The sequence below is a fragment of the Brassica napus genome, chromosome C4, assembly GCF_020379485.1.
Source record: "Brassica napus cultivar Da-Ae chromosome C4, Da-Ae, whole genome shotgun sequence".
NCBI classification, from domain to species: domain Eukaryota; kingdom Viridiplantae; phylum Streptophyta; class Magnoliopsida; order Brassicales; family Brassicaceae; genus Brassica; species Brassica napus.
Window position 1 is genome coordinate 27,059,273 of NC_063447.1, and position 22,037 is coordinate 27,081,309.

Genomic DNA, 22,037 nt, shown 5'->3' on the forward strand with positions numbered 1-22,037 from the left:
CACTGATGTCCAACCAACAAGAGATTATCTTAGCTGGTATGTATTTATATTTTGAGATATATTTTCTTCCAACTCCAGTGTTAGAGAGGAATTTAGCATTCTCACACAAGGCCCGTCGGTTAATAAGATTCGGACCAATCTTATCAGGAGACTAACCAGGATCTAACATGACGATCGGTGTTGGAATCCAAGCTAATCATTTGGGCCTCCCGATCAACTGGATCAGTCTTGGATCATCAGGCCATCGCTCGATCGACTCAGCCTCACGATCAAATGACCGACTGGACCAGTATCGGCCCATCAAGCTATCGCTCGGCTGGACAGCCCATTAAACATCAAATTAAGCCCAAACTGCCAGGGCGAACGAGTGAGAGACATGTAGAGCCTATAAAAGGAGAACGAATGGAAGGAAGGAAGGGATCCGCAAATAGACACTAAGAGATTGACGGCAAGATCTAGGGTTTACGATCAATCGCCTTGCTTAGTGTTTCTGTCTGAGCCTTTCAACAAAGCTCCGACCTTTTCCTTCTTTCTCTAATCTCTTTGTAACCTCGACTGTTTACCTCATATTGTGAATAGAACGTCTTTGTAAGACCCACTAAAACCGAGTTCATTTCACTATCATTCAACCTACCAAACTCGTATTCAACATTTGGCGCCCACCGTGGGGCCTTACAGAGTAACGTTCACAAACTCAGTATGAGTCCTGACGAAACACCCGCTGACGGTAACCGACCGTCGGTCTCTGTTACGCCGGCTCCCGATGCTCCGGTCGCACCGAACCAATCCGTTCCCGAGATGCTGCAGGCCATCATGGCACGTTTCATCCAACAAGAAGAAACCAACAAAGCCACGAGCGACCGTCTGGCCGCACTCGCTGCTGCTCTCGGAACCCTAGATGGCGAAAACGACAGGGCGGAAACGGCAAGAAGAAGGTTGTTCGCAACCGCAAACCCTAATCTTGGAGTCGAACGACCAACAGAAGAAGCAAACCCTACGAACGGTGAGGTTGCACAAACGACTGACGGCTCAGACTCTCTGACTAGCCGCCAGATCGCCGATCTGCAACTCTCACTGCGGGATATCCATTCTAAGATACATCATGTCAAGGCATCCACACCAGAGATCGAACGTGTTCTCGCCACCACCCGGCGAAACCCTTACACTCAGAGAATAACGAAAGTCAAGATCAAGAAGACGGAGAAACTCCGTATCCCTCCATACAAGGGAGATTCAGATCCGACCGATCACATGACCGCTTTCAACATCGCTATGGGTCGAAATCACTTTTCCGACGAAGAGAAAGACGCAGGCCTCTGCCAACTCTTCGTCGAGAGCCTTTCCGGACCGGCCCTAAGTTGGTTTTCACATTTGAAAGAAGGTTCGATCGATAGCTTCGACGACCTGTCCGCCTCTTTCCTCAAAAACTATATCATGTGGTCTCAATCGCAAAACGAGAGTCTGAAGGACTTTATGGAAAGATTCAAGCAAGTACTATCAACGGTATCTACCCCGGATCACACTACCGTCGAAGCTTTGACCAACGCTCTTTGGATCAACTCCAAGTTTCGCGAGTACCTCGGGACTAACCCAACCATAACCATCGAAGACGCTCTGCACGACTCAAAGAACTTTATCAAAATGGACGAAGACAGGCGAGCTTACAACGCCAAGCAACATGCTCTAAAGCCAACGGCATCGAAGACATCGAACGCCCAGGAGCCACGACAGCACGCCCCTTACCAAAAGAAAGGACCTGTCTACGCCGTCACCGAAGACGATCAATCTGGCGTAGTTGCCGCGGTACGTGAACCAGGGTGGAACGTATGGGAACGCGATACCGAAGGAAAGGCGCAGCAGTCCCGCAAACCTGCGCCCGCCAACTCTAAGAGCTCGTACGACCAGAACAAGTTCTGCAAGTATCATGATATGAGAGGTCATGACACCAAAGAATGCAGACACCTCTACGAGGCATGGCTCGCCTCCACCAGCGACGGTCGTACCGAGGTCGAACCACCAAAACCAAAGACGACCAAAAACAGTAAAAGTTGGAGCAAGAGCAAGGATAAGAAGAAAAAGTCCAGTGAAAAGAAAGAAGAGGACTCCCCTCCGACAGATGATGGCGACCAATCGCATCATGACGAGGAGTCAACCTCCGACGAAGAAAAACCAAAAGCTCGGCGAAAGATTTTCACAATCCGAGCCACGCCATCTACAACGGCAATGCCGGAGGACGATCTACGTCACTCACTCAACCAAAAATCCGGAAAGATGATCGAAAGCCCCACTCTCACTGACACTTCGGCGCGAACAATAGAAAGCAGCAGTACGCTTATGGAGATCGATGGTGCGCTGCCTAGGATCAGTCGTTCCATAAGAAAGCTCAATGTTTCAGACGCTAGACATGTCCTAGACGCAAAGAGAAAAGATCCACTCCATCGGCAAGACAAACTTAAACGGGAAATGTTGTCAAACGACCAATCCGATTGTGTCGAGATGACGGATCTTCGAATTAAGCTTAACTCAAAGATCCCGGATCTTCGCGAAAAACTCAAACGATGCAAGATCGACCGTTCGAAAGCGGAGCCAGAGCCGATCGTTCCATACCAACGCAAGACTCAAGATCTGCGTACACGTCTCAATTCACTTAGAGCTGAACGAACGGTACGACCCGAGGAAGAGCACCAAGAGCAGTTTCAGCACTTGAACGTAATCATGGGAGGATCCCCTCCTGGCAACGACTCCGTCAGATCTGTGAAAGCGTTCCGACGGAAGGCAATCACAACTAAGCGCTGGCCTACCACTCCAGAGGCTAGTCCTCCAATCACCTTTTCTGCCGAAGACGCAACAGGTGTCCACATGCCGCACAACGATTCACTCCTCGTTGACGTCGGAATTAGTGACTGCACGGTCACCAAAGTCCTCGTGGACACTGGCAGTTCAGTCGATCTCATCTTTAAAAGAACACTCGTCAAGATGGGGGTAAGCCTCGACGACATGAAACCTTCCGCGCGATCGCTAACAGGTTTTAACGGGTCAACCGAGACCATGCTCGGAACGATACGCTTGCGAGTGTACGCCAAAGGCATCGCCAAAAACGTCAAGTTCTCCGTCATCGACGTTCACGCTCCATATAACGCAATCCTGGGCACACCATGGATCCATGCGATGAAGGCTATCCCTTCGACCTATCACCAATGTATCAAATTTCCTGGTAACGATGGACGGATCATTACTCTTCGGGGTGACCAAGCAGCTGCTCGAGATCTCCTCGTCGCCGAGATAAAAAACCGCAAGGCAACTTCCCACGTTAACTCAGTCGCCAAACCAATCCAGAAGATATACCCTTTCAAGGAAGAGATTCTCGAGGTAACCATCGACGACAGTGACCAAACCAAGATCGTCCGAGTCGGTGCCCACCTTCCCGACGACACGAAAGGCAAGATCATTTCGTTTCTCAGGGATAACGTCTCGACTTTTGCTTGGTCTACCTCCGACATGAAAGGGATCGACCCGTGCGTCAATACACACGAGCTCAACGTCGACCCAACATTCAAACCAATCCGTCAAAAAAGGCGCAAGCTCGGCCCTGAACGATCAAAGGCCGTCAACGAAGAGGTCGACCGATTGCTGAACGCAGGTTCCATCACGGAAGTGAAGTATCCCGAATGGCTAGCAAATCCAGTCGTCGTAAAGAAGAAGAATGGCAAATGGAGGGTCTGCGTCGATTTCACAGACCTCAACAAAGCATGTCCTAAAGACAGCTTTCCTCTCCCTCACATTGATCGACTGGTCGAATCAACAGCGGGAAACGAGCTACTGACATTCATGGATGCTTTTTCCGGTTACAACCAAATAATGATGCATCCAGACGATCGAGAGAAAACGGCGTTCATCACTGACCGCGGGATATACTGCTACAAAGTAATGCCCTTTGGTCTAAAGAATGCTGGCGCGACGTACCAACGACTCGTCAATAAGATGTTCGCCGAGCGATTGGGAGCCACAATGGAAGTGTACATTGATGACATGCTGGTAAAGTCCCAAAAGGCAACAGACCATATCGACCATCTCAAAGATTGTTTCTTCATTTTGAACAAGTACGGGATGAAGCTTAATCCAACGAAATGCACCTTCGACGTAACATCCGGCGAATTCCTTGGATACATAGTCACTCAAAGGGGGATTGAGGCGAACCCAAAGCAGATAACTGTCATCCTCGACCTTCCTTGTCCCAAAAACAGTCGCGAGGTACAACGGTTGACCGGTCGAATCGTAGCCCTCAATCGATTTATATCACGATCGACTGATAAATGCCTCCCGTTTTACGACCTGCTGCGCGGAAACAAGAAATTCATTTGGAACGAACGCTGCGAGGAAGCATTCGAACAGCTCAAGCGTTATCTTACGACGCCGCCCGTGTTGGCCAAGCCAGACAAAGGAGATACGTTATACCTGTATATTGCAGTCTCTGACGCGGCTGTGAGTAGCGTGCTCGTCAAAGATGAACGAGGCGAGCAACGCCCAATATTCTATACCAGCCAACGCATGACGGACGCAGAAACTCGCTATTCGACACTCGAAAAGATGGCGCTGGCAGTTATGACTTCAGCAAGGAAACTTCGGCCTTATTTCCAATCTCATTCGATCATCGTCCTGACAAACCTACCACTACGAACCGTCATGCAGAACTCCAATCACTCGGGTAGACTTTCGAAGTGGGCCATCGAGCTTAGTGAATACGACGTCACGTTTCAAAGCAAACCAGCCGCGAAGTCCCAAGTGTTGGCTGATTTTCTCATCGAGCTAACACCGGAACTCGAACAAGATTTACAACTGCCCGACGCCACCTGGATCTTGCACGTCGACGGGTCATCCTCCACTAAGGGCTCTGGAATCGGTATCCACCTCCAATCCCCCACAGGCGAGTTGCTCCAGCAATCATTCCGACTTGGTTTCAAAGCATCTAACAACGAAGCAGAGTACGAATCCCTCATTGCTGGATTACGCCTTGCGCAAGCAGTCCAAGCAAAGCGCATCCACGCCTACTGCGACTCTCAATTGGTTGTTAATCAATTTAGCGGGGACTACGACGCTAGGAACGAACGAATGGACGCCTACCTTAAAGTTGTACAAGACCTAACCAAAACATTCGAGTCTTTTCAACTAACAAGGATTCCCCACGGAGAAAACGTCTGTGCAGATGCTCTAGCGGCGCTTGGGAGCAACCCAAGAGATCAAGTAAAGCGGACCATCCCAATTCAACAGATTGACAAACCAAGCATCACTCTATCGCACGATGAGAGCTATCACGTAGTAGCAATCGACGCATCAGAAGAGATGGATACAAGCGAATCAAGCGATCGACCGTGTGACTGGCGAACCCCATTTATTCGTTTTCTTTCAGACGGATCGCTTCCGCAAAACAAATGGGAGGCCCGTCGACTGAAACCAAGAGTGCGAACTACGTTCTCATCGATGGGAGACTACATCGTTGGACCTCCGCCAAAGTCCTGTTAACATGCCTCGATGGAGAAAAAGCATCTCTTGCCATGGCCGAAACCCACGAAGGAGCGGCGGGGAACCATTCAGGTGGACGAGCACTGGCCCTTAAAGTAAAAAGCCTTGGCTTTTACTGGCCAACAATGGTTGCCGATTGCGAGACATACGCACGCAAGTGCGATAAGTGCCAACGACATGCACCGAACATACACAGTCCGACCGAAGTTCTACGAACTATGACAGCTCCCTACCCATTCATGCGCTGGGGGATGGATCTAATCGACCAATGCCAAGTTCCAGGCAACGAAAGTACGCCCTGATCATGACGGACTACTTCACCAAATGGGTCGAAGCGAAAGCACTCGTCCACATTACAGACAAGGAAGTCCAAAACTTTGTTTGGAAGAACATCATTTGCAGGCACGGCCTTCCCTACGAAATCGTCACTGACAACGGCTCCCAGTTCATCTCTAGCAACTTCCGCGGTTTTCTGGAACGATGGGGGATCCGCTTAAACACGGCGACGCCTCGCTACCCCCAATGCAACGGACAGGCCGAAGCCACCAACAAGACAATCCTGGATGGTATCAAAAAACGCTTGGATCTCAAAAAGGGACATTGGGCCGACGAGTTAGATGGAGTTCTTTGGTCACACAGAACGACCCTACGGAGTGCGACCGGTCAAACACCATTTTCTCTGGCATACGGAGTCGAGGCTATGGCTCCGGCGGAAGTCAACGTTACAAGTCTTCGCCGAGCGAAGATGCCGCACAACGAAGAACTCAACAGAGAAATGCTATGTGACGCCTTGGACGCAATCGAAGAACGAAGAGACCATGCGCTGCTCCGAATCCAGAACTACCAACATCTGGCCGAATCTTATTACAACAAGAAGGTTCGCGCTCGACCGTTAGAACTCAACGACCAAGTCCTTCGCAAAGTATTCGAAAACACGAAAGAGTGGAAGGCCGGCAAGTTGGGAACAAACTGGGAAGGACCATACAAGATAGTCGAGATCATTAAGCCTGGTGTCTATCGATTGGAAACCTCCGCCGGCGACCCAGTACCACGAGCGTGGAACGCCGCCAACCTTCGGAAGTACCTCATTTGACCGTCTTCCCCAAAAAAAAAAAAAAAAAAAAAAAAAAAAGCGAATGACCTTACCATCACTTTCGCTTAGAGCCGAGCGAATGACAATACGTCACTTCTGTCCAAACACCGAATGAGCACGTCTTCGTCACTTTTGCCTTAACTTATGGTGAATGACCAAGACGCCGTTCGGGCAAATCGAACTACGATTGGCTTGATCCCTTTACCAGGTGTACGTAGGCAGCCTGTCATCAGGTCCAGCCATACTCCAAAAAAAAAAAAGGAGCGAATGACCTTACCATCACTTTCGCTTAGAGCCGAGCGAATGACAATACGTCACTTTTGCCCAGCTCCAGACAGATGACACCACGTCACTTCTGTCCAAACACCGAATGAGCACGTCTTCGTCACTTTTGCCTTAACTTATGGTGAATGACCAAGACGCCGTTCGGGCAAATCGAACTACGATTGGCTTGATCCCTTTACCAGGGGTACGTAGGCAGCCTATCATCAGGTCCAGCCATACTCAAAAAAAAAAAAAAAAAACATAGGTTGGAGTCCTCACCAAAGGCACCGCGCGAACGCTTGTATGTCACTTCCGATCGACTCGGATAACTACACATCGCACGGCCCGGACTCACCATCAGCATCAATGGCAAATTCGTGATAAAGCCCCATCAACAGGAGCTTCTCGGTCCTCCACTTTTGAGGCCAAAGTCGCCTAATTGGAGTACTCGCCAAAGACATGGCGCGAACGAAAGCTTCTCACAGCTCCATCAACGGAAGCTTCTCGCGGGTTTAAAACCCCGTCATTTGCTCGACGGCCAAAGAAGCCTGAGATCATACATACACGACGACCACCAAGAAGCTCGAGCTTAAGTTCAAAGATCAACGGGCTCATTGCGCCAAAGTTCTTTTCGATCCTAAGATAAGTTCGCACATTGCTCGCAACTAGTCGTGGTCGCTTCTCTAGCAGCCTTGCTCCAAAGGCTAATCTGCTCTTTGTCAAAAAGATGCACACATGACCTTGGCACGAACCATTTCGGACCTCCATCACAAGAAGCTGAGATAACATATTACATAGAACTTAAAGGGAGAGCGTCTGAAACTAGGAGAATAAAGAAGATCCAAAAGATACAACAACGGTTTCAAACCAAATGCAACAGCAAGCGGCCGACCAAAAGGAACAGAGTTCGGAGGCCATAACAAAAGGTGCTAAATAATAAAAAAAAAACATAAGTAGTAAAACAACAACAGGGTAGCACGATCAACCCTTGAAGACTATTCTTCAATGGCTACGTCCGACGAAACAACACTTCCTGCTTCCGCGACCCTCGCAGGCGCAGGAACCCCGAGACTGTCCTGAGTAACCGCACGACCATCGGACGTGACAGCCGCCGATCGACAGGCAACGGCCTGATCCAGAGCAGCGGTCGAACTCTCACCACAAAGGAAAGGAGATCGAAGAGCCATCGCAGAATCAGAATCAACGGCGCCGAAGGTTGATCCAAACTGGTTCCCATAAGGAAGCAAGTCCCTACGAGGAGGTGAGAGAGCAAGATCGCGCTCCGCGATAACTTCAACACTAACGTTTTCTACCTCTTTCCTGAACTTCTCCTCGTTAGCAGTCAAAAGATCTTTTAGTTGTTGCGGGACAGACAGTCCCTTGGTCTCCAATAAACTCAACGCGTCCAAGGTTCCAAGAGCTGTACCATGGAGTAGACGCTTCTCCTCCTTTTCATCTCGATCGGCAATATACTTCCGAAATTTGTCGAAACGCCTATTAGCCGCAGCAACCACGCAACTTCTCTCGGATAAAAGCTCGCGATTGCGAGATTGTCTCGTGCGATCCATCGCTCTCTTCGTCTTCTCAAGTTCCTTGACCTTCTCCGCCTCTAGCCGAGGAATTATGTCTCGGGCGGTCTCTAACTCCTCCTCAAGATCCGCGGCCGTCTGGATCGCTTGCCGACGCTCGCGGGAATAGCGACCTCGCTCAGCGGCCAGCTCCTTATCCCTATCGTGCTTCTCCTTTCTAGCCGCTTCAAGCCCAGCCTCTTTTATCTTGATCGTCCCTTCCGCTTCCTTAAGATCCAATGTCAACTTCTGCAAAGCTTTTTCGTATTCCATCACGAGAGCATTCTTCCGAGCAGCAGCCTGGACCAAGAGAAAGCCAAAAAAAAAAGGATCAATCGATGATAAGAAGATTGTCACCCAAAGGAACAAGATAAGTAAGCAATCAAACACAATCCCTCAGACGAATGTCTACCTCCGCATCCGCACGAAGTGATTCAGCAAATTTGTCTGCAAACGCAAACTCAGAAACAGATAGAGTTGTCTGCATCCCACCGTCGATCGGACGAGTCACCTCACCAGGCTCCCGGGCCTCCCCTCCCGACGACTCATCTCCGGGCGGACCCGTAAAACCCTCTATGGGAGCAACTTCATCACCTTCTTCCACCTCGTCACCACCCATTGGTTCGAGTTGCGTTTGAGCAGCCTCAGTTTCATCTCCATCCAAAGGAGGGCCAGCCGTCACCTCTTTGGAAGACTTAGTCCTCTTTCTCTTTTTCTTCGGCGGACGAACGTCAACGGGTCCCTCGACGCCAGAATCAACTGTAACGATCACCGGCGCTGGCGCCCGATCGATCGATGTATCCGCAACTGCGCTGCCCGTCCCATCCATGTTCGCTGAAGGGCCGAAGTTTGCGTCCCTCAGTTGAGCAGCCAAGATCTCGCTGTAGTCTGGATACACTCTAGAAGGAGTTCCCATGATCGGAAGTTTTAGTCTTTTCTTCCCCTTCGGTTCCTCGCAAGGAATGTCCGCCGCCCAATCGACTGCCAAAACAAAAAGAGAGGGAAAGATATATAAAAAAAAAAACAGGAAGAGATAATGACAATCAATTGATTGGTCGAGAAGAGAGGAAAAATAAAAAAAAAATATAAAAGAGACGAACCGTTAGCGATGCGTCTTCGTTGACGACGAATTCTTTTGCGGTCAAAGTCCTTCCACTCTTGGGATCGGAGCACGACAATCTTCGGTAAGTCCCTCCGAAAAGCGTCCCAAGGACCAAAGGTGTTTGGATGACCAACTGCAAAAAAGAAAAATTTAAAAGAAAAGTTAGAATCAACCCCACGACGAGGAACAGGTCGACACAAGACGATCTACCAATGCTGCTACTCCATAAAACCCGGCGATCGACTTCTAGCGGGTCAACGAATCCAGCATCGTCTGCTTTGACATAAAAATAAGAGCGTTGCCATCTCTTAGTCTTGATAAGGGGACTGGTAAAGACGTTCAAACCCGACCTCATCTGCACTGAGTAAAGCCCATTTGGTTTTGGCTGAACTTGTGTTAGTTCCTCGAAAATGCGAACGGTCAATGACACGTCAATCTCCGCCGCCATAACCATCAACGCAACAGCGATCCTGATCGCCCTGTTCATAAGCTGACTCATGGCGATCCCTCGCCGAAAACAATAGGAGGTGATCAAACGAGGAATCGGAAACCACAACCTCGAGTCCTCCCCGAAAAATGATTCGTAAACACAGCAGTATCCGACCGGCGGACTCCACGGACGCTGATCTGATCTCGGGATCATGAAAGTGACGCCGGATGCTCGGTTCGCTTCCATCAACAAGGAAACCCCTTCCAAAGTAGAATGAGTAGGGGCAACGTCACCCCAATCCTGCCCATCTAGTCCCCGCGACCGATCAAACGACGGGGCCAGATCTGGAAGTTCTTCAATTGTTCCATCACAACAAAAACGGAACGGAGTCAGTCGCTCGGTCGGCGAAGGAACAGATCTTCGCGATGACTGCCCCGCAGCCTCGGAGTTGCTCGAGCGCTTTCCGGCGGGCCCAATCTTGGCCGGACGAGAGTCGCGCGCAAGATGCCCAACGCCTCCATCGCCACCACTCGCCGCAGAGTGCTCGCGATCGACCGTAAGACATCACTTACCTTCGCTTCCATCAAGCGGTTCTTCAGTACCAGCCCCCGAATCGACGGATCGAACAGCCTTGTCGCCGCAATTAACCCTAATCGCCAGATCCATCCGTTTAAGAGCGATCGATGGCACGCGTAGAGGACCCAAGACCGATCGATCGACTCTCAATCGATCGTGAGAAAAGCCTAATCTGATCAGAAACAACAAACCTTCCTCCTCAACGGGCGATCGACCAATCGATCCCGAAAAAAAAAAAAAAAAAAAAGAAATCGCAAGGGAGAGAGGGAGAAAGGGAGAGAGAAAGTACCTTTGGGTTTGAAGAGAAGTGAAGAAATAAGAGATTAAGACCTTATTTATAGCTAAAGTAACGGGCTTTGGAGATAATACTGTTATTAGGCCTTTTCGGGCCCAGATTATTACACTCAGATCCTGTTATTAGGCCAACGAGGGCGACGCTCCAGACTTTCGCGCGATATGCGGCATAAGAGGCGACCAATCGATAGGAAAAGACCAGACGGTCAATCGATCGCCAAAGGGAATCGTGAAAACATCAGGGTTGTTCGTTGATTGCCTGATCACCTAGGGCGGCGGTTGTCTAACCGATCAATGAACTCCAACAATAGACAAGACCGAATCCATTATCCTCAGAACCAATTCATGACATTCCACTGCGAAGACCAATGTTTATTCGCAAGCGGACTGGGGGGGGGGGAGGCTTACTGTTAGAGAGGAATTTAGCATTCTCACACAAGGCCCGTCGGTTAATAAGATTCGGACCAATCTTATCAGGAGACTAACCAGGATCTAACATGACGATCGGTGTTGGAATCCAAGCTAATCATTTGGGCCTCCCGATCAACTGGATCAGTCTTGGATCATCAGGCCATCGCTCGATCGACTCAGCCTCACGATCAAATGACCGACTGGACCAGTATCGGCCCATCAAGCTATCGCTCGGCTGGACAGCCCATTAAACATCAAATTAAGCCCAAACTGCCAGGGCGAACGAGTGAGAGACATGTAGAGCCTATAAAAGGAGAACGAATGGAAGGAAGGAAGGGATCCGCAAATAGACACTAAGAGATTGACGGCAAGATCTAGGGTTTACGATCAATCGCCTTGCTTAGTGTTTCTGTCTGAGCCTTTCAACAAAGCTCCGACCTTTTCCTTCTTTCTCTAATCTCTTTGTAACCTCGACTGTTTACCTCATATTGTGAATAGAACGCCTTTGTAAGACCCACTAAAACCGAGTTCATTTCACTATCATTCAACCTACCAAACTCGTATTCAACATCCAGTACTGACATGATTAAGGCTTTCTCATTTTTTCAGGTTGGGCTCCAACTTGGATATTGCTTGGAAGATTAATGCAGAGATTGTGACTAAGCCTGTGGCAGTCACTATAGCTGAACTATTCTCCTACATCAAACATGAGAATGCAAACATGAGAATGCGACGGTACAAGAGTTGCCTTTTTTTTACTAATTTATTATGATATTCATGGGTACTTCTGATAATTTTTAATATATTGTTGTAGATTGCTTGGTTTGAGTGCACAGCAACTATAAATCATGTTTTCAGTGGCTCAGCTTGGTATTATATTTCCTATGGTGTGTGCCATACAATTTCCTAAAAAATACACAACAAATTGTGAGTTTTAACCATTTTGAATTCATTGGAAAACAATGAATACATAAAATAAATTTAGACCACCAACACGTAAAAATTGGAGGATGAAATTTTTGAAGTCTCAAATTTTATGTACATCCAAATGATATGAACGCAGAAAAATAAAATTTCTGATACGTTTCTTTCTGTGAAACACGTAAACACAATAAAATAAAAAGTATAAACAATTATAATGACCTTTCCATCTTAAAACTGTTCCCACTAACTTCAGACAATTAGAGGCCATAAAAAACCGGAAAAGTTAGTAAAGCATTAATTAAAAACTAGATTTTGATCTGCGCTTTTCAAGAGCAAAATTTTTTTTTGATTAAAAATTTATATAATTAATTTTTGTCTTCATTTAAAGTATGTTTTGGTACAAAATCAGAATTCCAAAATTTGTGGTGATGATTGTTTTGCATTAGTTTTTAGTTTCAATTTTTTTTTAGATTTGGTTTTAGATTTAGATTTTTGGTTTTTAGTTTTTAAGTTTCTATTTTTTATTTTCGAATTTTGCTTTTGGGTTTTAGTTTTTAGATCTACTGAGTTAGTTTGAACTTATATTACCAACAAGCAAATCTCAAATAATCGAACATATAATTTAAAACTGAAAAAATGACAAATTTGTTTTAAAAAATTGCAATAGTTTATTTTGTAAATAAAAAAAATAACCCGAGTTTTCAGATTTTGGTTTTTAGTTTTTAGATTTGATTTTTGGTTTTGCTTTACGTTTAAGTTTTTTTTTAAATCAGTAAATTATTTAAGAAAAAACAATAAATTATTTAAAGTTAACTTTGAAAATTATCAAAACAGAGTGATTGTTACTTAAAATAAAAAATACATTAACATATTTTAGAGTACATGATTTAAATAAGTGATTAATAATGGATAATTTTGTTTTGTTAAAAATATTAAACACCTTTGGGCCTGAAAATAGTAATTGATTTTTTGATTCATTAAGGTGGAAAGTTTATTCAATTTTTTTTGAATTTTCTCCTTAATACTAAGCCCAAAACTCAAACCATATAATTTGTCCTAAAAACAAAAGTAAGCCTAAGACTTATCCCATAGATAACCACCATTTTTTAATTTAATTACACATACTAATCGTGTTGGTTTAATTTAATTAATGCGGTTCAATCAACTATATGGTGTCTATTATTTGTAAAACTCTAGAAATAGTCCTAATTTAAATGACAACCAGTAGATAAAAAGAATGACTCTATTTTAATAGAGTAAATATATAAAAGTCAAGAAAAAAAAACTAACACAACAAAATGAAGAAACAAGCTAAAATATTGTTTTAAACTAACACAGCAATGGAGAGCTATTTTCTCTATTATTGTTTTAATCTGTTTAATATTCAATAAAATCTTTTATAAGTAAAAATAAGCTAAAATAATATAGTACATAATATCCGCATATGAATTAAAAAACACTATTTTCAAGTAAAATAAAATGTAGAATATGATTTTTTTTTAAGGATTCAACAAATAAATTTGAGACAAAAAAACTCTTGAAATCAACTAATTAAGAAAAAATGAATAAATACAACAATATAAAAGCAAACAAAATGTACATAATACAAACCGCGCATACCAATAACACTCGATTTTAATGAGAATGTAAAAATCAATAAACCAATAACACGAAACTTGAAAAGTATAATAATCATTACAAATCCATTTCTCACAAACATCCCCTAAGTTTATTTATTAATTCAGTGGCTTTAATGTGTACATAAGTGTTAATTTTAAGGGTGTTTTTATATATGTACTTCGGTTCGGTTTTATTAAGATCGATTTACGGATTATTAAACTTACCAACACATTGTATTAGCCTTAGCCACTAACATAAGATATCTAAACAAATTTGGTTACTTGAGAAATAGCTCAATTATGTTGGAAAATTGTATATGCAGCCATGAGACATATTGTGGCTTTAGCTCAAATTGGTAGAATAATATTCTGCGCTTAATTTTATGGTATACTATTCTTTCTCAAAGTTCATTTCTCTGAAGTGTAATTGTTCAAACTAGATATGTGGAGGATGTGTAGTAATTTTAGCAACTAGCCAAAAGAAAAAATCATACATGACACTCCTTCTTTAATAATTTAAAATGCAGTGCAGACTGGATATAAGAAACATAAAATATGTGGTTTTACCTAGCTTAATATGTTTTCATGGTCTGAGCTCTTGAAATGGTACACAGAGAAGTTCAACTCCCCACCCCAAAATATATAGATATAATAAGAGTAAAGTTTAATTTGACAACCCAATAAAAATCATTAAAAACTTTAAAGATAGAATAAGAGTAAAGTTTTAATATATGAGTTTGAGCAGAAAATACCTATAAAACTTAGAGGGTGATCATCATGAAAACCTAACTAGGAGCAACATTTCGGCGATCTCGAATTATCTATGTATTATGAACTCAGTTTAATTATTCGATCAAAGTAATTAAACACAATTCATTATAGTTTTAAAAAGGGCAGAATCTTCATGTAACATTTAAACAACTAAAGTCACCGCATGTCCTCCCTCTCTTATACTTTATGTTAGGTGCTAAAGACTTATAAAAATTCATAATTCTTTCAAAAATTTAGTGTCCATACACCATAATCTACTGTTAGATTTAATAAAACCACATCAACAGTCTTATAAAACAAACTCACGAATATAATATTCTCTAGATATCAAACTATTAGAGTTAAAGTAATATTTCGGTTACAGGAAATAACAAATAAAATTTAGTTATAACTAAAAAATACTTCTCATGCTTTTTCTAAAAACTAATACTACATAAAAAAACAAACAAATTTTATTAAATATCTTGATAAATTTATTTAAAAAATCTAAAGATAAAAGTATCATTCTTGTTTTTCAAAAAAAACAAAAAAACAAAAAACCAAAATATCATTATTTTAACTTTTATTTGCAGTGTTTGTTTTAATTAATTTTATTAAATAAGCTTATTTATGTTTTGATAATAGTACACTATAAATTTTTCAGAATAACCATTTTACCATTTATCATATTTTTCATTTTATTAATTTTAAAACCAAAAACCAAAATCTAAAACAACAATTCATTTTTTTCAAAAAAACTAAAATCTACTGGAAAATCAAAGAAACTAAAATCTACTGGAAAATCAGAAAACTAAAATTTTAAAACTAAAATCTAAAAACTAAAATCCAAAAACCAGAAACCAAACTCTAAAAACTAGAGTATACAATTGCATGTTAATATTGTATATATATCAATACTATTAAATTAGAATGTTGATATTAGTTTAGTCCAACAATTATTTTCCACAAAAATAAACCATATATTCTGTAACTGAATCTAAATATGTATTTTGTAACCACCTTTTAATTCCATAATGACCGGGGCCTATTAAAAAAAACAAATATTTTATAACTGCTATCTCTTGGAGTACATATACAAAAGCTGTCAGAGAACCGATAGACATCCATTTCTTCCTTTGATGCAAGCAAGAGCAACCCAATCGATTTGCTGATGCCCCATGTAAATTCGTTTCGAAGACCAGACAAAATACCAATAGATGGCACAGAGCATAAACATCATACCAATGGAAGTATTCAGGTTTCACAATGACGACCAGTTGATGTTGTTGGCTAACAAGAACACTGAACTTTCAGGTACGTCGACTCTACTCTATGGCTCTCTCTCACCAATTATATATATTTATCACTTTATCGATCCTTCAACGGAAGAGTTCCCAGCTACACAGCTAGCAAGCTCTTAGAGACTGATAAAACTGTGGGCGCCAACCTCTCCGAGGTGAGTCACCTCTTTATGACTCGGCGGTTTAGGACTAAGAATGCTAAGAAGCCACTAGATCTCTAATGGAAACAATACTGTTGTCGTCTCCATTGATCAACCTGAACGCTTGAATCAAATCGGAGTAATAATTGCACATGTTCTCGGGAAGAGCATATTGGAGATAAGTATAGGAGCATTCTAGTTCCTTGTATATAGGAGGATCTTGTATATTGTTAGAGTATATACTCTGTAGATGAGCTCTAGATCCTACGTGATCTCCTCTCTCTTGTATATATATTGTACTCCTTTCTCTTATCAATACAACACAACATTCACATCTCTCTACATGGTATCAGAGCGATCTTGTTAAATCAACGGATCCTGTCAAATTTTTCATTTCTCTCTTCGCTTAAGATGGATAGCTCATCCTCTTCAATCACCACTCACGCTACTATCAACATTGATCAACAAAACCGTATTACGGTGAACAATATGGTGAATATCACCAAACTCTCGTCAACAAACTATCTGACCTGGAGTGTGCAGATTACGTCTCTTCTCAGAGGTTATGATCTCGTCAAATTTATTGACAACGCAACCATCCTACCTGCTGCAACAATCACCGTCGACGACGTGGTCACGCCAAATCCTGCTTTCACTGCTTGGCAACGACATGATAACCTTCTCTTTAGCGCACTCATGGGCACTATTGAGATCTCGCTTCAACCACTCATCGCCACATCTAAGTCTACTCTTGAGGCTTGGAACACTCTCTCTGCTACGTATGGCAAACCTACTCGGGGCCACATCAAGTAGCTCAAGCAACAACTCAAGTTGTGCGTCAAAGGCAACAAAGATATCGATGCCTACATGCAGCTGATCAAAACAAAAGCTGATGCTCTCGCTCTTCTTTGTAGTCCACTCGATGCTGAAGATCTCACTGACATCATTCTCGATGGACTCAATGATGATTACAAATTTGTGATCGAGTCTATCCATGGACGTGACACTCCAACCTCTTTTGCTGAGCTTCATGAGAAACTTCTGAATCGTGAGAATGCTATCACAAGCGCTCAACCACAACAGTCTCCTTTTCCGGTGACAGCCAACTACGTTCAAAACTCAAAGAACTCCAACCGTGACTGGCGTTCTCAGACTTCAAACAATCATCACAACTCTAACTCCAACAAAAACAACAACAACTCAGGGCGTCGTCCGTATCTGGGTAAATGTCAAGCTTGCGGGACTCAGGGACATTGTGCCAAATATTGTCCCATGTTTCGATTTGTGCAACAACAGTCTTCGCAGTCTGCAACTTCTTCTTGAGGCTCTCAAAACGGCACACCCCGCACTTACAACACCTCTGTAATGCCTCATGATCCCTCGTCGTGGCTTCTTGATAGTGGTTCTTCTCACCACATAACGTCTGATCTCGCAAACCTTTCACTGCACACACCGTACAAAGGATCAGAAGAGGTCCTCGTTGGAGATGGTGATGGTCTTCAAATAACTCACACGGGTTCCCTTTCTCTTCCTCACTCATCTCTTTCACTTAAGAATGTTCTTACAGTACCTGAGATAGCTCGCAATCTGATTTCAGTGAAACAACTTTGTACTGACAATCTTGTGTTTGTGGAATTTTTCCCACAATCCTTTCAGGTGAAGGATCTCAGCTCGGGGGCCCGGTTAATCCGAGGAAAGATGACTAATGGTGAATATGAATGGCCAGCTTCTGATGAATCTTCTGTTTTTGCTTTTTCTGCTTCAATAAAATGTCCCTTGCCAATTTGGCATTCCCGGCTTGGACACCCCTCTGTTGCTACTTTAAAAACTATTGTTTCTCTTTATTCTTTAGCTTGTTCTAATAAAGATTCATCACTCTTATGCAATGCTTGTTCAACCTCAAAGAGCCACAAAATACCTTTCTCCATCTCTTCCCTCTCTTCCACAAAACCGCTTGAACTCCTATACTCCGATGTGTGGACCTCACCGATTCATTCTATCGATGGATTCAAGTATTATGTCATTTTTGTTGACCACTATACTCACTACATTTGGCTTTATCCCTTACAAAACAAAATCAGATGTGCTTCCTGTTTTCACACGTTTCAAAACTCTTGTTGAAAAGAAATTTCAAACCCAAATAATCACTCTCTATTCAGATAACGGGGGCGAATACATTGCTATGAAAGATTTCCTTGCCTCAAACGGCATTACCCATCTTACTTCCCCACCCCACACTCGCCAACATAACGGCTTTGCAGAGAGACGCCATCGCCATCTTGTTGAAACAGGCTTGGCTCTTCTCTCTCACGCCTCCATACCCATCTCCTATTGGAGCTACGCACTCACTGCAGCAGCTTACCTGATAAACCGCCTCCCAACTTCCACTCTTTCCAACTCTTCTCCTTTTGAACTTCTAAATCTCTCCCCGCCAAACTATACCACGCTTCGTGTCTTTGGATGCCTATGCTATCCATGGCTTCGACCCTATACAAACCACAAACTTGATCCTCGCTCCACTCCCTGCATCTTCTTAGGTTACTCCCAAACTCAAAGTGCCTACCTTTATCTTGACCCTTCCTCCATCAAAATTTTCATTTCTCGTCATGTTCAGTTTCTTGAAACAGACTTCCCTTACAAAACTCTCAAATCCTCTTCGCCATCTGTTTCCTCGTCCTCTTCCACACTTTGGTTTCCACCAATTCTTACTTCCTCTGGTCATTCAAATTCACCATCGTCAGCAGTACACTTGCCCCCAGGCTCGGGTCCTTCACAAGCGCAGCAACAAGAACCAGTGGCTCCACCATCAGCTCCTGTTAACTCTTCACCTACAACATCAGGTTCTGATACTCAGTGCCCAGATTCTTCATCTGCCTTTCTTCCTACGCCATCGAACATACATCCAATGGTGACGAGGTCGAAGAATCATATCAGCAGGCCCAATCCCAAGTTTGCTATGCTCGCAAGTTCTGATCTTGAAACAGAACCAACTTCAATCGCTCAAGCTCTGAACGATGAAAAGTGGCGTCGTGCTATGGGCTCTGAATATGATGCTCAGATCAAGCATCAAACATGGGATTTGGTTCCACCAGATCCATCTCAAAAACTTGTTGGTACCAGATGGTTCATCGCATCAAAAGACTTCCAAATGGCAACAAGCAGTACAAATCCAGATTTGTCGCAAAAGGTTGTCATCAGCGTCCTGGCCTCGACTACGAAGAAACCTTTAGTCTAGTAATCAAAGCTGGTACGGTTCGTCTTGTCCTCGGTCATGCGGTTGCTAATGGCTGGGTTCTTCGCCCATTGGACATCAACAACGCCTTCCTTCAGGGAAAACTCGAGGAAGATGTCTACACTGCTCAGCCGGCTGGCTTCATTGATTCTACTAAACCAACTCACGTCTGCAAGCTACGTAAAGCTTTATATGGCCTTAAACAGGCACCACGGGCCTGGTACCAAGAGCTTCGGTCCTTTCTTCTTGACTCTGGCTCTACGTTTTGGTTTATGTCGACGACATTGTCGTCACCGGTAACCACTCTGCTGCTATTGAAAAATTCATCCAACGTCTGGGTGTTCGTTTCTTTCTTAAAAGACTTAGGCTACCTCAGCTACTTTATGGGAATCGAGGCACATCAAACTGGTGAAGGGCTTCTTCTTACTCAACATAAGTACATAACTGATCTGTTGGCTCGTAATAACTTGCTTGACACTAATCCAGTCTCTGTTGGGGTCAAAATCAGTCACGACGGAATCGATGTCCAAAAGTCCTTAGAAAAACCGAATCTCGGTCAAAACTTCAAAAGCCGAGAAAACGAACAGCCGAAATGGATCGCCCGGCGAGCTCGGCCGCGACACGGGCCAGCTCGCCCGGCGAGCATGGCCGTGTTGCCGGTTGACTCGCCGGCGAGCTCGTATGTGACACGGGCCAGCTCGCCCGGCGAGCACGACCGTGTTGCCGGTCGGCTCGCCGGCGAGCTCGATCGTGCCACGGATCGGCTCACCCGGCGAGCGCGGCCAATTCTCTGTGGACCATTCCGAACCCGGTCCCATCCCATAACCATGCATCTTCGTCCGAAGTTTCCGTAACTCAGTCTTCGGGTCCGTGGATACGACACCAATGTTCCGTCTAAAAAACATCGTCGAAAGTATTCGGGAAGTTGGGAAGGTTATGTCTCTCGAACAGTTTCCTATTCTTCGTAGTAGAGCATGTTACAGTTAACTTAACACCAACTGTCTTGGCTATGCAAAGAAACAGGGTTCCGTTGGAAGAACCATGCCTATACCAACGGCTACTTCGCGCGTAAAATCGTAAAAACGCTTAAGTCTCGATACGGCCCAAAGAGGGTCCGAATTGCGGACAACGGCCCATCTTTGGTCCCAAAAGACTTGGACCCAAAAACTGGTATGACGGTTTATCGCATCCGTGGGAAGAGATAAATGTCAAATTTCCGAAGATAATCACAAAGAAGAAGGAAATATGGAAAAGCCCGCTTCGCGACAAATCCGGCCCGAGAAGAGGTAAACCGACCTAAGGAGGAGTATATAAGGAGGACCTAGGACGAAGAGAGGAGGGGGCATTGTAAGAGCAAACTTAATACTTAGAGCAATTTAGGCATTTTTCCATTTTTACTACCGAGCTGCGACTCGACTAGGTTAGAACTTAGGTGGCTAGACTAGCGAACATACCGACAGCTCTCGTGGCCTAGGATCTTACCTGTTGTTTACGCTCAAACACGGATTCGGAAATAAGACCTCTTTGTTCTCTTTTCTCTCTTTTACGATTTATTACTTTCGAATCTTTCATATTGATTGTGTTGTGCGTGGCCCAGCAGATAACCGGGACCTTCAGGGAAGGCTAGGTTAACTTGGTTTTCCTCCGATTAACAAAACTCGACGGTGTGAATTTCGGTTCCCACGGTTTGGCACTAGAAGGAGGGGGGGGGCTACGGATCTATCTCTCTCGCAACCACACACGCTCAGTCCGATATGATGACCAACACTGACAAAGACCCACAAACGCACGACGGGACTCCCGTCGATGCCAACGCTGATAAAACTCCAGCTGAAAACGTATCAACGGTCACTGCCGACACCGCGATACTAGACCAGATGAAGGAAATGTTCGCCTCCGCTCAGAAAAAGACGGACGAACAAGGAAAAATCGTGGCCTCTCTCGCAAAACAGGTGGAAACCTTAACGGCGAAGGCCAGGAGCAAAGCCCTGCGCGGAACCACAAGAGCCCGCAGCGGTAGAAGACTTGATTTCGAAACTCCGGGCAATCGAGCTGCACATGCAGACAAGGCTTCCTCAGGCCAAAACCCTGATGAAACGCTCCAGCCAGGTGCACAGCCAACTGCGGAGAACCTTCCACCTCCTACCGGGAGCAACGAAGGAGAAGAAATCGAGCGCATTGACCTGGATATAAGCGACCAGTCCGATCACTCGGACGACGGTGCTGACATCCACCCAAGAAGAACGCGAAGCCAGCCCGCTCGGCAGGACGCGTCCTTCGAAAAACCCATGATTGAGGAAGTAGAAATCCTCTATTGGGTAGAACATAAGGAGCTGGCCGAGAAGCAGGCCAGGATCCACCGCGGCCAACACAGACAAGCTCGCAAGGCTGCCAGAAATCCTAATGAGATCCACGATCTCCGCGAGTACATCGCGAAAACCGCAGCGGAGGTGAAAGCGGTGAAATCACAAATCCACCACGCGACAAGTGCTGCACCCGAGATCGACAGACTTCTCGAGGAAGCACGCAAAACCCCGTTCACTGCCCGGATTACTGAGACCAACGTCTCGGACCCGGAGAAGATCAAAATTCCCATCTACGATGGAACCACCGGCCCGAAAGCGCACCTGCAGTCTTTCCAGATCGCGATGGGGAGGTGCAAACTCAAGGAACGCGAACGAGACGCTGGCTACTGCCTCCTCTTCGTCGAAAACCTCAAAGGAGCCACGCTCGAATGGTTTTCTCGCCTAAAACGAAATTCCATCGGAAGTTTCCGCCAACTTGCTTCAGAGTTTCTCAAGCAGTATTCCATG

At 44.7% G+C, this 22,037-nt stretch overlaps 1 protein-coding gene across 1 annotated transcript; it reads right to left on the reverse strand.

The window, feature by feature from the left end:
- Window positions 1–7,270: 7,270 nt before the first annotated feature.
- On the reverse strand, window positions 7,271–9,674 carry LOC125585186. The gene is made up of 3 exons (XM_048753784.1): window positions 9,546–9,674; window positions 8,858–9,426; window positions 7,271–8,745 (listed from the first exon to the last, which is right to left on the reverse strand). Exons 2-3 carry the CDS (start codon window positions 9,359–9,361, stop codon window positions 7,873–7,875), a joined length of 1,377 nt encoding a protein of 458 aa, XP_048609741.1. The 5' UTR covers window positions 9,362–9,426; window positions 9,546–9,674; the 3' UTR covers window positions 7,271–7,872.
- Window positions 9,675–22,037: the final 12,363 nt, after the last annotated feature.